Source organism: Mustela nivalis, assembly GCF_964662115.1.
Source record: "Mustela nivalis genome assembly, chromosome: 12".
Classification (NCBI taxonomy): Eukaryota; Metazoa; Chordata; class Mammalia; order Carnivora; family Mustelidae; genus Mustela; species Mustela nivalis.
In genome coordinates this window covers 76,350,102-76,367,417 of record NC_139031.1, presented here as the reverse complement: position 1 = coordinate 76,367,417, position 17,316 = coordinate 76,350,102, and the positions used below count along the sequence as shown (strand labels likewise).

Sequence of the window (17,316 nt, the reverse complement as noted above, 5' to 3'; positions counted from 1 at the left end):
ATAGCATTGACTTACTCAGCTGCCTCAGTTGTACTGAAGTATATTAGAAGAAGTTTCATTTTGTTGTTATTATCAGGACACTCTTTACTAACATACTAGAAACATCTATGAATAACTATGATTTTTGCAAGGATGACGAGTTTAGGAATTCACATGAGGGGTTTACAGGCAGTATTACAGGCAGTATTGCTAAGTGGAGTTGCACCACATTTAAAAAATCAAAATGATAAAATTAATCAAAGTAATAATAAATTTTAGTAACAAGTCTGCAAATCTTCCTAGCATGGCTACCTTCTTTGGTGCTGTCTCTGCTGTATCACTACCAAATGACTTGTGCACTGCACAACATCAAAGCTGGACCTGTTAACAGTCTGCCATTATTTTCTATTTCATGCTACCAGCTCCTAGTTCCAGCCATTCTTTTCAATTGCTTTCTACAAGTTGCTCTCAGAAATTAATGACGAAGGAAGGAAATAAAAATAGCTTCAGCTTGGACAAAAGAAGGAAAGTTAGTTCACATTTTAAGACTCATTAACACACAATTATCTCAAGGTCTTTCAAAGGCAATTTCACTATAATTTTCTTAATTTGGACACTGCCTGGCTGATCAGATTTGGCTATATTTACCTTGGTAACTATGAAGGAATGTGATTTTTCTCCTTGTATTCAAAGGAAATCATCAGCAATGACAGAACAGAAAAGGCAGTCATTAGTTTTCTTTTCTTTTTTTTTTTTTTTTTTAAGATTTTTTATTTATTTATTTGTCAGAGAGAGAGCGAGCGAGAGCGAGCACAGGCAGACAGAGTGGAAGGCAGAGTCAGACGGAGAAGCAGGCTCCCTGCGGAGCAAGGAGCCTGATGTGGGACTCGATCCTAGGATGCTGGGATCATGACCTGAGCTGAAGGCAGCCGCTTAACCAACTGAGCCACCCAGGCGTCCCAGTCATTAGTTTTCTTATGGCAAACAGCATTAGCCCACTACTTCAATAATCACTCTTCAACCAAATTATTTAGTATGATTTCTGCAAACACATGAAAGTAACTGACGAAAGGTGTTCTACACCTTGTTGCTTCAGCCTAGCCCTATAAGTCCAAATTCTGTAATGTGATTTGCCAGTATAACTACATTTCCTTCCCTTTAATTCACCCCAAAATGAGTAATGTTTTATGGTAATCCATGTGTTATTGTTGCCTATCTTCAGAATTCACTTATTTTCGTATGACTTACAAGATTGCCATCATCCTGCAAAACATTTGTACAGTTTGTTCATTTATTCGTAAATGTGTTTAGAAAACATATTTGATAAACACTGACTCTATGCATAAATGGCAATTACATGGGAGCCATCATTTTGATACCAGCCTGTGCAATACTTAACTTTCTAGATCAGAGATACTAAAGTTCACTAAATTCTAAGTGGGTGATAAGACAATGTATAAACTGAAAACACTATTCTATACTGGCTGTAATTTAAATCCCATTGTATGCTAAGCAGAAAAAGCAGGTGGATCCCAAAGGGAAAGCTCAATCTGCTGTCACCTATTTCCCATATATATTCATGTTACGATTTTATAAATGTATAAATGGGATAGCTCTCTTTGAAAATGAAACCCTGGTACTTTTTTTTGGCAACCGAATGAGCAAAAGAGATTATTTGGATTTATGTGAATTTAGACAAATTCATGTGAAGAGACACATTTTTGATGGGTCCCTTACACTGTCAGCTTACATTAAATCCAAAAATGTCATAATTTAGCAAATCATTGAGCAAAATACTAAAAACTACATTTCTAATAAATAAAACATCATACTTACATTAATTTATAAATTATTATTGCTAATGAATTACTATTAGGTTTCAGGTGTATATCTTTATTTTTGAATCTATCTATCTCTAGTACCACATGGATAGTGATGTACAGCTTAACATACAAAATTTATGTGATGATCCAAAAGTGCTATAGGAAACTGAGAGAATGATGAGAGTAGGATGTGGGAGGTAGGGGTGGAAAGTGGAGGGGCTTTGATTTTCTCTTATCTAGTTTCTTAAATCTGGTTAGTGTATATAGTGACACAATTCAAACTGAAAATACTCTCTTTTGAAGATTGTATTTATTTATTTTAGAAAACCAGGGAGAGAGAGAGAGATACAGAGAATTGAAAGGGGGTAGGAAATAGTAGGGAGGGAGAGACTCTCAAGTAGACTCCACACTGAGTGTGAAGCTAGTTGCAGGACTCAGTCTCAGAACTTTGAGATCACGACCTGAGCCAAAGCCAAGGACTGAACACTAAACCAAATGCACCACTCGGGACCCCTTGAAAATGTTCTTTTCAAGAGCATCTAAGCATACTTAAATCTTTTTATTAATGTTATTGGGAAAACATTTTAAAGACCCCTTTTCTGTATAACATTCTGTAATTTATATTTCACTGATACATGAAGTTAAGAGCATTATAATGCCTTTTGGTCATGCATAAGTAACTTAGTGTGATTAAGTTTAAGAAATACATATTTTTTTAAGGAAGCAAAGGAGTGGTAGGTTACTTCCATCAAAACGTAGAGACCTCTTTAGGTGAGAAATCCTGTATGTACAGACTCAGTCTAAGGAAAGGGCATATATCATCATCACTCCACCTCACCATTTTGTTCTTGTCCTTCAGCCACTTTCATTGCTTTCCTAGAAACATATGGCTGCTCAGTTAAGTGAGATTATGCACTCTACTACATTTTTAGCGACCTGGCATATTTATTGTTCCATTCCTTATAATTCTTACATAACATTATAAAGGCAGCTAACATCAACTGATTTCTTTTGTCCGTTTTTGATACAGTAGTCACCTTTGCAAAGGCTTTATATGAATCTACTCACACATAACCCTCACAGCTACCAGAGGAAGAAATATTATTTACACCAGAAAAAAGGGAACATGAAGACAGAAATCTCCTATCAGCTATCTACAGTTGTCAGCTCATGTCCAACTCAAGCAGTCAGGCTCCACAGACTCTACTATCTCAAGGGGTATAGACGACATCCACACATGAACAAATTTAAAGCTAAACTGTGACAGAGCAGGACAGATGATTTTCCTAGATTCATCAAAGCAGTCAATGATTTTTAATTAAAATTTTGACTAAAATTTTATTTGCTACTTTAATACTAAAGCTAAATATTTTATATATTCTGGATGTAATAAGTGCTCCACACCAACAACTAATTAAAACACAGCAGGCCAAGAGCAGGTTTACAAAGGCAAACATCACCTTCAAACAGGTTCACTGTATGAATCTACCAAAGGTGCCATACACACTATGTTTGAAGCCAACTACAAATGGCAGCAGTGGCAACGCCAGCTGTTGGGAGCATGTACCATATTATCAGACACTGTTCTTATTAACTTATATGGACTGTCTCATGCAGCCTCAGAGAAACAGGATATTAGTATTAACTGTGTTTTATAGATCATAAAGGGGTGATGAAAATAAGTGAATTGCCTCCAATGTTGTGTAGGTAGTAGATGGAAGGACCTGGGATACAAAATCAAGCAATGTGACCCCAGAGCCTTCATAGCATATTTATTTAAGAATTTCTTATATTTGGGGCACCTGGGTGCCTGAGGGGGTTAAGCCTCTGCCCTCGGTCATGATCTCAGGTTCCTAGGATCTGGCCCCACGTTGGGCTCTCTGCTCAGGAGGGAGCCTGCTTCTCCTCACTCTCTACTTGTCTCTCTGCCTACTTGCGATCTCTCTTTCTCTGTCAGATAAATAAAATCTTTTAAAAAACATTTCTTCCTTTTTATTTCCTGAAGTATAAGGTGAAGTGGAAGGCCAAATATGAACACCTATGTGCTCTTAAGATTCAAAGGTGGAAAGATTAAAATCAATCCAGAGTGTGGTATGGTTAAATGAAAAAGAGTAAATATAAGGATGACCAACTCTATTTCATTTGAGTGTATTAGTGTTTAATACTGGAGAAGTTATTTAGGCTTAGATGATAAAGAACTTGACAGGCAGCAAAATCTAGATTCATTTCACTTGTAAATTGAGAGACAAATGATTTTTGAATGGGGACTATGAGATAGCCATAGGAGCTGTTATTAGGGAGACATCTGACAATGGTATCTAAAAAGAAAGAGTATACATGGCTCACTGTGGGAGGTAATCTTAAAAGTAAATTGTAAATAACAGTTTATTGACTGAAACAAATTTTAATCATCAAAAACTGCATGTAGAATTTCTTTTGTCCTAAACTTGCAGATTTCATTTCTAGGCATGATTATCTGATTTGGTAATTTTAAAAAATAAACAGCATAATACAAATTCTCAGGAGTCAATATCTCTCCTTAACTCAGATTTAATTTTATCGGGCATGTGAAGATTACACCGCAGAAATAGGGTATATAAATGAGAAGACACTTTATCTACATGAAAAGGCAGGTTTTTTTGGTAACATTTTCCCATTTTTGATATTTTCATATTAGCTTTTTAGACATTATAATTAAAACCTTCCTGTCTGAAAGCTTCTGGAATCTACCACTATAGAAGTATGGGTCAAGTGGACATTTAATAATACTGCAAACTTACTCTTCTCCCTCAGAGTGATCAAAAAATAAGAAGTGTTCTGTTTTGTTTTTTGCTTTTTGTTTTCCCCCCCCAAACTATCCATGCCATTAAAATTCAATGGCATTGCTTGCCGTCATTCAGCTTTATCTGGGTAAAATCCTTTAATTCCCCAGCCCCTGCTGTTGGGGAGCTCTAGGCTCATCACACTTAACCTCTGCCTAGGCTTCTCAGAAAAGAATTTGTTTCAGTCCATTCATAGTTTCAATAGTTGAGCAAGCCACACGCAACTGCACACTGGTCTTTTACCCTGAGCACACTAATCTGATTGTTTTTCCACTCTACAAACTCTGGGTCAACAATCAAGCTGCCGCCAGAAACTAATTAATTTGCAAACAGGCTTCTGTTTTCACAGAGGGAAAGCTTTTGAGAGCCATGTCAGAGAGGCCGGTCACACCATGGTTACACGCATTGTCATGGCATCCACTTCTTTGGGTAAATCTCTTGCTTGATGTCACTGCACACATGAACCCAGATTACCCAGTCAGCAGTAAATCCCTATTGAGGCCCAGTGAGCTCTGAATGTAGTGAGTCTAGAAGAGGAAATTGGTATAGACAGGCTCTCTATTCATTAAACTGATGGTAAGACCAGAGAGAAAAATGTTAAAAACCAGAAGAAATAGAGAGCTGGCTTTTACTTAAAGAATTTTCCAAGACACTGTCTCATTTTTCTATATTTTCATAGACTTTAATTTAAAAAAGTGGGATTCCTTAAAATAAATGTAATAATTTTCTTAAATGTTACTTCTCTACTTTCACCATTCAGTGATAAATTCTGAAGTAAGTGGTTCGAAGTTTGTGGCTAATACGTTGTACTTTTTAGCATATCACTGAAAAAAGTTAACATAGCATATCCGAACAATTGTATTCAGGTACATTGCCTCAGAGGCCTGAAAAAACGAATCATTTCCTAAGCACTGCCACTAATGAATTAACTTTTATTTCAAAATTTTATTCATTTTTCTTCATTAGTGCTACGTAATTTCAAACAAAATCAGTTAAAAGTAATTATGTTCTTTAGAGAAATGTGACACAGAAAATAGGTCCTCAGAACAAGCAACCAAATAAAGTTATATTTTGGTAACTTTGTGGTCCTTATGAAAAGAAAAAGCATATTTAGTGATTTCATTAAATTTATCATCATTTGGAGAGTAGAATAATTTCATGCTGTGTATTTTTTTTTTTTAAAAGATACTTTGGGGGGGTATGCATTATTTATCAGTATGAAAATTTTTCTGGGCAATAGACTCATGAGGAAAAAACCTCAGATAACTATTTAGTTGTGTTTAGGTAGAGATTGTTTTGAACTATTACACATCTATGTTTCGGGATCATTTCAGCAAAAATAACCAAAAATATTATCGTTTTTATTTTTGACTCCTTACATTCATGCCTCAGATGTTTAATGAATACAAAGTATAATTCATAGGAGATGTAATTCAAAAGTTAAAAAAAGATGATATTCCTGCTGCTTTTTCATATGCTATGAAAACCAGTAGGATATTTATGGTTGTTGTTGTTTTAACTGAATGGTCACTTAATTTCTACAATACTCATCTGTTCATATAACCATAAAATAAGGCATCCAAAGGGCTTTTTCTCCCAAGGTCAGCAAAATAATATTGATGTACTTAAGCCAGAGAAATAATTCAGACTGGTATCATTAAGAATTCTGATATTATGCAAAGCTAGATAATTCATTTTACTTATAAAAATGTCTAATTGGATACTCTGACAGTTTATGCCTTTAAAGATGGTAGTATTAAAATAGAGCATTGAAAGAGTTATACAAGTGATTTCAGATTATGTACTATGTAATATTAATTTGTGCTCTCATAGATTACTTGCGGTCACACCGCTTGGTTCTATTTTCATAAAAATGTCTTGTGGAGAAACTTGAATCTTCGGAGAACATGAAATATCCTAGTACATGACCACAGAGGAAGCTATCCTGATTCCAAAGAGGGCAGGCCATCCTGGTATGAGTGTTACAAGTGAGAGGAAGTGGAATGATGACTTGCATGCCATTTCAATTATAGAAAAAAGCAAGTGGGTTGGTCTATCCACAGGCACGATCCTTTTAGGAAATTCCACTAAAAGAAACCAGGTCTTCCTGAAATGAGTGGGAAGGCCTCACACTCTGAGCACTGTAATTAGGTCTGTTTGTGTTCACTGGGCCTTGGCTCTCTCAAGGATCCATGTGGTTTCATATATTAAACCTGACTCTGACTGCCCTTTCACCCTGACTCAAATGAAATAACTCACAGAATGGATCTGACGAAGCTTCCTAAGCATGCTCCACCCAATGGATGTGGGATAAAGGATACAGAGTAAATTCACAATTATTAAGTGCTTACTCTATGCCAATCATTCACTTAGTAGTTTTTACACATTATCATGTGGTCAGTTTTCCACAACTATAAGAGGTTAAGTAATATTATAATTCCATTAAAGGAGTCAGTGTGACAGTTTGTCTTACTCCAAAGACCAGTCTTTCCTCCATATCATACTGCATCCCAGCATTATCCCAAGACAAGAACAATATTGGAAATAGTGTCCATCAAGAAGAAAAATAAATGTAGGTTAGCCATCCATCTGCTCTAATGAATGGCTAACATGTATAAGAACTAAGTGGCATTTACATATTAAATGTTAAGAAATCATTATTATAACAGAAACATAAACTTATTTGCTTCCTTACTATGAATATATAGAGAACAACTGTACCTAAGTTTCACAGTGTTAGTAAGTTGAAATTGGAACTGAAGTTAAAATGACATAAAAGAGCGAATTTCTAATACACAAGAAAAACAGTGAATTCAGGCACATCATGTCAAACACATATAAATACATTTTCTGAAATCAAAAGTTATTCTAAGAACTAGTAACCTTAAACCAGGGTTTAAAAAATTTAGTTAAAAATTTTTTTAAATTTAATTATTTTTTAAAAAGCAGTTACATAAAAGCCAACAGATTCCATCTCTCTTCTGTTTCTTCATCTAAAATTGTTACTCATTCCTAATTTTTCCTGTTAAAATGAAGCTAAATTTAAACCTTGACTGATGATATTATAAAAATATAAATTTTAGTGATTATGAAAATAGTGAAATTAAAAAATCAAGATATTTAAGATCTAATTCTAGGCAAATGATTTTGTTTTTTTCTTTAGCAAAAACAAAAATTAAAAGTCATCTAAAATGGGTCAACTGATTCGTCCAAAATAATTGAATAAGTTTGAACTGATTTGAGAAAAGTCACTCCTGTGCCAAAATTAAGTTTAATAGCCGCAAAGACCTTTCAAAAAGTACCTTGGTAGTATTTATTACTTCTGGCAGCACAAATGATTGTGTAGTCTACGCTGATGCCTCAAACTCATTTATTTTATGCATGAATATGTAAACATTATGCTTCCAATTTTATTCTGGAATGGCATTTAATTTCAGGAGGCTTGTGATTCACACAGTCCCTTGGTTCTCTCTCCAATGTGTCTGCATCCTCCCTCGTGCAGCAGTTCTGGTTTCTGCACCCTGTCAAATGTAACCTTTGTGCTAATTTGGTAAAATCAGTTCTCACGTTTAGTGCTGAGAGACTGATAACTGAATTCTCAAATGAACTACACATTTGCAAGATGAAGTACAGAGCTGTGGACAATGACTGCTTTTCCACAGTGTAAATTCTTCAGATTCAGCTGTCAACATGTAAGTGTGCAACACAAAAGCAGCTTTAACTTGATGACTTTTTTCCTCCAAGGCCATAAAAATGAAATGGATACTATACTCTCCTTTATGTTATTCCTTCTTCTTGGATTTTCTTTTGGATGGACAGTGAAAGCCTTATGCCCTTTAGAGTTCTTGTAGATCAAAGTCTCCTTCTTGCTAAATAAAAACATTTTCCCCTCCTACATAAATATTTCAGTTTGAGAACAGACCAGATAGCAATGTTAAGAGTCCCCCTCCCCATGATTTTGACTCCATACAAAGTTTAATAATTTACAGAGGATATTTTAAAATTGTTCTCTGCAATTTTTTTGGAGCATGGCTCTTGTATAGTTTTGCACACATAGTTTTATGGTGATCTCAGGATCTTTTCTTTTCCTTGGTGAGGCCTCTAATTTTTCTTATGGTCACCTACTATTCCTCCTGAATCCCCCAGCATGGGTATTTGATTCTATGTCCAGACCCTTCTGATTACCACAGTGTTTGTACTCAATTATGAATGATCTTTTTTAAAAAATTTATTTATTTGATAGACTAGAGATCACAAGTAGGCAGAGAGGCAGGCAGAGAGAGAGAATGTGGGGAAGCAGGCTCCCTGCTGATGAGAGAGCCCAATGCGGGGCTCGATCCCAGGACCCTGAGATCATGACCTGAGCCAAAGGCAGAGGCTTAACCCACTGAGCCACCCAGGTGCCCCTATGAATGATCTTATACATCATCTGCAATTGTTTGCAGATACAAACAATGGGGAAGTGATGTCAAGCTTACTGGAAACTTGGCAGAGCAAGAAATGAGGGAAGCTAAGAGAAGTGACACTCTAAAGAGAAAGGGGTATTTAACAGTAAGAAATACTGCAAGAGATAGTATCCAAATGGACATACTGATTATAAAACAGGGTATAGAAAGTTATTTGTGTCTTTTGGAGAAGCAGCTCCCTAGGCTCAAACTCAGGTTTAAAATGGCTAATGTTGCTGAAAATATTGAGGAAACAAGATCCTAACCAGACTATGGACTTAGACACCCAGGGATTTTACATCATACTAGGATTAAAGGAAGAATTTGGATAGAATAGATGAGCAAGTTTTCAGGTCAGGGGAAGAAATCAGAGAAGGAGAGAGAGAAAGACAGCAAAGAAATGTACATTGGATAAATTTATTAAAAAACAATAAAATTAAGAGCAAAGACAGAGTGGTCAAACATGGAAGGTCAGAGGCACACCATTCACACTAATACATAAATAAGAGGATGATCAGAAATGTTGCAGGAGGGCAGAGAAGCTGGCTGAGGTAATTTGAAGTATGTTTTATGTTTTGAATAATCACTTTACAGTATGAAAATATATCAGAACAAAAATTATCACAGAGAACTCATCATCTCCTGAAGTTTCAGCAAGATTCCCAGAAGTATGATTTTTCTCTGACAAACCAATGAAAGAGAGAGGTGATAAAAGAAATTCTGGATACCCCTAAAGGGCAGGAAAAACTGGTGTGGCAGAAGTTCAAAGAATGAGATATTCAAGCATCTTACTGAGAACATAGATGGATTATAGCCCATGAGCTCCATCCTTATTAATGAGGCAGGTGAAACCGGGTAAAAGTTCATAGATGGCAGATTAAGGTCTGGACAGCTTTATTTCATAAGACTAAAGACAGATATATATGGAGATAGTGAATAAGAAAAACATTACAATATTGTGGGGGCCATTATAAAACTCTTAATAAATGTGTGAGTAATAAAAAAAATCAAAATCTACATAGAAGAATAGATTAGGATTACAAATATGAATGAAAATGTTATATATTTTAGGCATATACATCTTGAACATTTGCTCCTCTATTAAATTTATTTAATACTAAAAAGAGAAAGACAGCAAAAAATCTATTTGATCAAGTTGAAGCCAGTGCCTGAAGTTCAAGAAACTGGGTTCCTGCTCCAAGTCTTCCATTACTAGGTTATAGATCATCTTAGATAAAATATTAGTCTTATTTTTCTCACCTAAACAAACTGAGAGAAGATATTAAGAAGATCAAAAGAGAATCAAATGAAATCATATAAAAATCCTCTGAAATTCTGAAAACACTTTCAACATACTGTTATTAGCACTACAATCTGTTTAAGCATTCAAGAATGCGTATGACGCTCTCAGGGCAATATGAGAGGTGTGGAGGAAAAAAATACTACAACATGAGATTTGTTGTGGTATCTGTGTAAGACAGGACCGGTAAGCCATTATCTATTTCCACTGCCTCCCTTCCGCAGCTCCAGCCCAGATCTATTTCTTTCCACAGTTAACTACTGAGAAACTTCAATTCTGTCATGAAGCAAATATTTTCCTGAGTTTTTAATCTCGTTTTTCTCATCTTCCCCTGTTTTCTCACACCCACAGTCATGAATCACCACCATGAGTTTAATTGCACACTAAGTCTCAAGTCAAAGGAAAGTTGTCCATGCGAAGTACAGTTACACATGTTATGTAACATGCCTGGGCCCTGGCCCCCACCACCTACCATTGAGCCACCTGGAATCATGCTGCTCCGTCCTAATTGGATGGTGGTGTCCGAGAGTTCTGAAGATCGCAAAATCGCGCCCCATAAAATCAGCCGCAGTCCCGGAGTATAATTCTCCATCTGTGTTGTGACAAAATAAAAGCAGGTACACAACCTTTAATTAAATTAAGGAAAGAAAAAACACACAAAGTAAGTTTCATGTAAAGACCCTGAGAGAAAGAGAAATGCTTTCTGCATCATTAAGCAGTTATTTACTTTTATCCTATGTCTTTCTTAAAAATATTTGAGTAAATGCTCACTAAGTATCTGACTACTCATTAGGAACTTTGTAAAATGAAGTAAAATATGATTTCGGGGATATTAATAAAACATAACATTTATTCCTTTCTACATTATGTGGGCAAAAGAAAAAAGGCATACTATATTCATTACATTTTTATATGTATAAAGCTATTGCACTTCTAATATCCTTATTTACTAGGGTAAGATACCACTATAAAATATTATTTATAGTTTTTATTTTAAAGGAAATTAAATTTTCACAATATATTTCCTTTTTAGTGGTACCTGAGTAAGATTTTGCAATACTTTAGAAAGGACTAATATTTTCCTCCCCAAAACTGTTTTCTTGCTTTTTATTTTTGAATATATCAAATGGGAAAAATGTTCTAACTTACTATAAGTCATCACATAGTCTAAAAAGAATTTAAGATATAAAAGAATTATGTCTGGCATCTGCCTGACTTAGTCAGGAAAACATGACTCTTGATTTCAGGGTCATGAATTCAAGCCCCATGTTGAGTGTAGAAATTTTACTTAAATAAGTACAAGTAAAAAATTTTTAAAAAGAAGAAAACTGTGAAGAGGAGGAAATTTTCACAAATACAGGTCATAATCACCACAGTTAAAGATTCTACTGTGTTTTTGGATTCATTTCTACTTATTTAATATTTACTTAAACTAATATTTAATATTATTTAATTAATACTTAATTAAACTCTAACTCCAGATCAGAGTTTAATAATGGAGGACTCACAGTGACCAGGTTAAAAAGAAAAGGAAAAGGAAAAAGGGAGGAGAAAGAAAAGTTAATATTTACTGAATACCATTCTGTGTTTGCAGGGCAGCTAGGCAGTGACTTGACACTTTCAAATTATCTCATTTAGATCTGTCAACAACCCTATGATGTAAATGTTATCCCTATTTTATGGCTCCAGAAACCCAAGGTTGCTCAGTTGATGACCAGGAAAGTAAGGGTGAAAGTTCAAGCTCAGGCCTGTTTAATCCCAATCCTCTTACACTAAACCATACCAGCTCTTAATAAACTGGAGGTTGTAAAAATTATATTTTCTTTTTTTAAAGAAAAGTAGTCCTCTTATTTCATCCATGAAACACATTATTGCCTGCTTACTGATAGTGAATTATCAGCAAAATGAAACAATTAAAAAATATAAAATCTTCCTCTAAAAAATCTACCATAATGGTAGTAAACTTAATATTATCTTGTTGGTCATTTGGGTTAAGTTAATGTTTCTGTATTCACTGATTTGAAAAATAATAAAAAATAAAATAGGAGTAGATAAGTTGTAACTTAAACATTTGTGTAACACTATCATTTCCAAAGGATTTTCATATTTATTAGATAAACTGAAAAAATCTTCCTGTTCATCTTTACGCATAAATGCCTTTGGGAAAGTCTTGTTAGCTGATTTCTCATGTGATATTCCTTGTTCATATCCTCACTTCTCACTTACAGATGAAGGTTTTATAATGAAAATAGACATTCTCAGTGATCCAAGTCAATCAATTCCTTTGGTAGGACCTGTGGTTCTCTAATGTGTCTGAATGCACCAACCTTTGGAGAATGTCCAAGGCAGTGGACAAGAGCTAAGCAGAGTGAATCACTACACAACTCCAAGGTCTAGCTTGAAATATTAATAAAAAGATACCTTTTCTTACAAATGAGTTTTAAGACCGTGATCATTTATTTTGGATTGCTGTGACTCAGGGCAAGTAAAAATGGCACTTTGACAATATAGTAAGTACAAAGTAGACATAAATGAATGGTACTCTATTACTCTAAAATTGTCATGGTATTTTGGGATTCAAAAGCATCTTGTGTTCTCTTTACCTAATTAAATACCAAGTTCAAATTTGACCTGCTTTCATCATAATATCTGCAATAACATTTTATCTGACAAGGTAAAAAAAAAAAATAAACATTTTCTAAAAGCACAAAAATGCTATGAATAAGCCATAAGTTTCAAAGGTACTTTGAAATATGTAAATTCCTACTGTCTCCTTAATTTTAACTTATTTTCAATCGCTGTAACACTTTTATTAAGGTTGATATTATATCTTCTTATAAATAATTTATAAATAGATGTGATGGGTTTCTAAACTTCAGGTAAATTATTCTTCTTGATCTGTGTGAATAACAGGCCCCCAGTTAAAAATGTGTTGTAAAAGCAGCCTAAAATTTTCATACTAATTTCAAATATTTTAATGTTGTACACCTACCATCGGATGCCTTGAATCCTCTTTACCTTGAAAAATCAAAAGTATTAAATTATTAGTTGAACCTCATTGCCCTCTCAATGACATGTTAGGTTATGAGAATCAGGAAATGTGAAGAGAGAATCACAAAAAGAGACAACTGAACAATTTCATACCAGAGCGTAGTCAGACAGAACATGCCTAACAGGAGGTATAAACAGAAATGGAAGAGTAAAGAATGTTATTTTTTTTTAACTTCTCTGTGACTTATTTTACTATATAAGTAGAAATTAGTAGACTTAGTCCCTTTCCTCTATTTCACCCAAACTTTTTTTTTTTTTTTTGCTTGCTTTAGCATGAGTAAAATCCATAATTACACTTGTTATTACATATAAACTCTATGCAGGGGAGATTCGGAAGTAAAAAATCAACACCTATCATATGATCTCCCTGATATGAGGAAGTGGTGATGCAACATGGGGGCTTAAGTGGGTAGGAGAAGAATCAATGAAACAAGATGGGATTGTGAAGGAGACAAAGCACAAGTGACTCTTAATCTCACAAAACAAACTGAGGGTTGCTGGGGGGAGGGGGTTTGGGAGAAGGGGGTGAAATTATGGACATTGGGGAGGGTATGTGCTTTGGTGAGTGCTGTGAAGTGTGTAAACCTGGTGATTCACAGACCTGTACCCCCTGGGGATAAAAATATATGTTTATAAAAAATAAAAAATTAAAAAAAATAAATAAAAATAAAATAAATTAAATAAAATGTAAAAACAAAAACAAACAAAAAAAATCAACACCAAAAGCAAGTATTATTTGGATACATATAAGTATTTGTTTCTCTTACTAATTTATACACTTGTATAATTTTTACACTAATTTCCACAGAAGCAAGGCAAAAATCAATATAAATGAAGACAAAGGCAGAAAGTTTAATTCTGCTTTTCTTTTGACAACAGATAAGTAGGTCATTTAGAGAGAGTTCTTCAATAGGAAAGCTACTGATCAATTTATTACTGAAAACAGAATTAAAGAACTGACTTAGACACCAAAGGAAGTTTTCAGTTTAGGCACTGGTTGCCTCAAATCATAAGAAATTTCTTTCCACCTGACTATTACTTTTAGCAAGAGTCAACATGATTTTTGGGAGCTGTAGGGGCACCAGATGATTAAGTAGCCATGAAAGGTACATTCTCATATTGTCAATGCTCACTATCAGTAACTGTTTTTTATATATGAGGCCTTAAACCAGACCTTCTGCAGAGGCATCTATAGGATTCTTATCAGGGATGAATGCTCCACAGAAATTGTAGGACATATTTATTACACCCAAATGTACAGGTGATAGAATATCCTACTTTTGCATTCTCATAAGCAAATAAATTATAGTCAATTTAGAATGTGCTTTATTTAATATACTTATAAATTTCCATTATGGATTAAAGAGTTAGTACATTCTGTGGCTATATAAAATGATCTCATGATAAGTGAGTATAAGAAATTTACTATATTTCAGTTGGCTTATTTTTGGAGAACAAATATGTTTAACAAAAAATGTCTACTTGTCAAAGTTCTCTTGAAGTTCCTAGGTCATTTATGATGTTATCAAATTATATGTTGATTCTTGGGCATAATGCTAATTTTCCGGTTTCCTGACCCTTAATATAAGTCTTCTTGAAAAATCTGAAGTATTAGGTAAATGTATCCTACAATGATTCAAATAGCATCATGGTTAAAATGCATACTTCTGGTTTTCTATATGTACTAAGCTATAGCGAAAGAAAATATGACATTTGTCCAATATTATTAAACTGATGATATAAACATGTTCAAGGAATTGTTACATATATCAAAAAGTGGCTGTGGATACTCTGTCCAACAAAGTTTTTAGTCTCTTCACAACAGACACCACATAGCAAGTTTGATTACTCAAAAATAATACATCAGACCAACAAAAATCAGTGCTGACAGATGTAACTAAGTATCTAAAAATTACCAAATATGAAAGTTAGTATTTGGGTACCCTGCCATTCTTTCTTAACTGTAAGATTTCCAAACTCTCTCTATGGAAAGCATTCTTTACTGAGGTGAACAAAGAGTTTAGTGAAATGCATTTCCACCATGGCAGAATTACCTGAGATGCATGTGTTAAAAACAAAAGTTCATATGTACTTCTGGACTTTATGTTCACAGCTCAAATGTTCACAGCTAAAAATGTGGCTTAGATCAGTTACTGTATTGGATTGCAATTCCTAAGAAGGGTGTGGTAAGAAGTAGAAGGTGAAAAAAAAACATTTCCTGATGAAATCACAGCATTACTAACACAGGTGTAATGTGTGACATGGATGTTGAGCAAAAATCAAACAAACCTAAGGACAAGCCATTATGTTGTTAACACCTTGAGTAAATTCCACTTACAGAATAGAGGAGTAATTAGAAACAGAGAAAAAATGAATTTATGTCTCTCTCTTACACACAGATTATACACACTCTCACACAAACATGCACACACATGCAGGGCATGGATGAAATCCATTTCTTGAGAATGAAAGGGTATGGGAATAATTTTACATTTTTACATATATAAGGCATCTTCTCTATACCAATAAATATAATATGCTGGCCTTCTTACTTATGTTATCCTTTTAAACTAATATTTTTTGAGTTTACATGTGCACATGGTACAAAATTAATAAGGTACCAAATCTCTCTCTCAAACTCCTTTATAGCAACCACTGTTATTTTTTGTCTTGGCTTCTACTTCGACATACATTCCAGAAATATGTTAAGTAACCAAACATGGTATGTTATTAAATTGTCTTAACTTCCACAACAAACTAGTGGAATCAGCATGGCCATGCCATTTTACATATAAAGAAACTGAGGTTCAGGAAGGTTCAAATAATATTCTCAATTATAACATTAATTTAGGGAGTATCTCATGTGATCTAATACCAAGTAAGAGCATATTCTACTGTCAAATTATTTTTTTTCCTGAGGCAAGGCAGAATTCTATCTTGGGGAAATAGACCATAGCTAAAAGTCCTAGACTGCCGAAATAGATTTCAACAATATTACTCAGCGATAGGTTATTTCTAAATTATTAGCACTACAATGCCTGGGGAACAATACAATGAGGAAACAAAAATACTTTCAAGTTGACTACACCTTTCACGTCATGAAAATGTGAGCTGACAATTAGTGTGGAAAATATAAGATATTATTCTTGTGTACACACCTGGCATTTATTCTGAGTAGGGGAGAAACTATTTTTAATAAAGAATTTTTAAACAAAGTCATTACAATTAAAATATTTATAGGTGGATGAAACCAGATATACTTAAAAATAAATACCAATAATTTCATACTGACAAAATGATTTTTATTAAGGGACATTTGAAAAACTAACCTTACTAAGGAGATTTATTTTATAAAATTTTTAAATTTAAATTCAGTTAGCCAAAACGTAGTACACTAGTTGCAGATGTAGTGTTCAAAAATTCATCAGCAGTGTATAACACCCAGTGCTCATCATATCATGTGCCCACTTAATGTCCATCACTAGTTACCCCATGCCTCCATCCCCCTACCCTTCAGTGACCCTCAGTTTGTTTCCCAGAGTTAAGAGTCTGTCATGGTTTGTCTCCCTTTCTGATTTCTTCCCATTCAGTTTTCCCTCTCTTCCCTGATGGTCCTCCAAAAACTTAGGACATGTTATAGGATTTGGAGACTTAATTTAGTAGCTAAGCACTGCTCAAGAAAGAATCCATATTTTCTGTGGTCATCAGCTTAAAATCCCATGACAATTTGTTTAAATTCCAGTTAGTTAATATACAGTGTACTATTAGTTCCAGGAGTAGAATTTAGTGACTCATCACTTACATATAACACCAGTACTCCTAGTGCCCTCCTTATATCTGTGACTTATAATGATGTGTCAGTGTTGGTTCAACACTTAGAACAAATGTACCATTAT

The 17,316-nt window shown here is 34.3% G+C and overlaps 1 protein-coding gene and 1 long non-coding RNA gene across 5 annotated transcripts in view; one reads left to right on the top strand and one right to left on the bottom strand.

Moving 5' to 3' along the window:
- SEMA3A (semaphorin 3A) overlaps positions 1-17,316 on the bottom strand; it is a 310,401-nt gene that overhangs the window by 69,167 nt on the left and 223,918 nt on the right. For all 3 annotated transcript variants that reach the window (XM_082692542.1, XM_082692543.1, XM_082692544.1), the window contains one exon: positions 10,842-10,961. In XM_082692542.1, coding sequence (XP_082548668.1) covers positions 10,842-10,961 — 120 coding nt within the window. The remainder of the gene's footprint in view (positions 1-10,841; positions 10,962-17,316) is intronic.
- The window catches only part of LOC309845087, a 61,188-nt gene that overhangs the window by 11,280 nt on the left and 32,592 nt on the right, over positions 1-17,316 (top strand). The window lies entirely within an intron of this gene.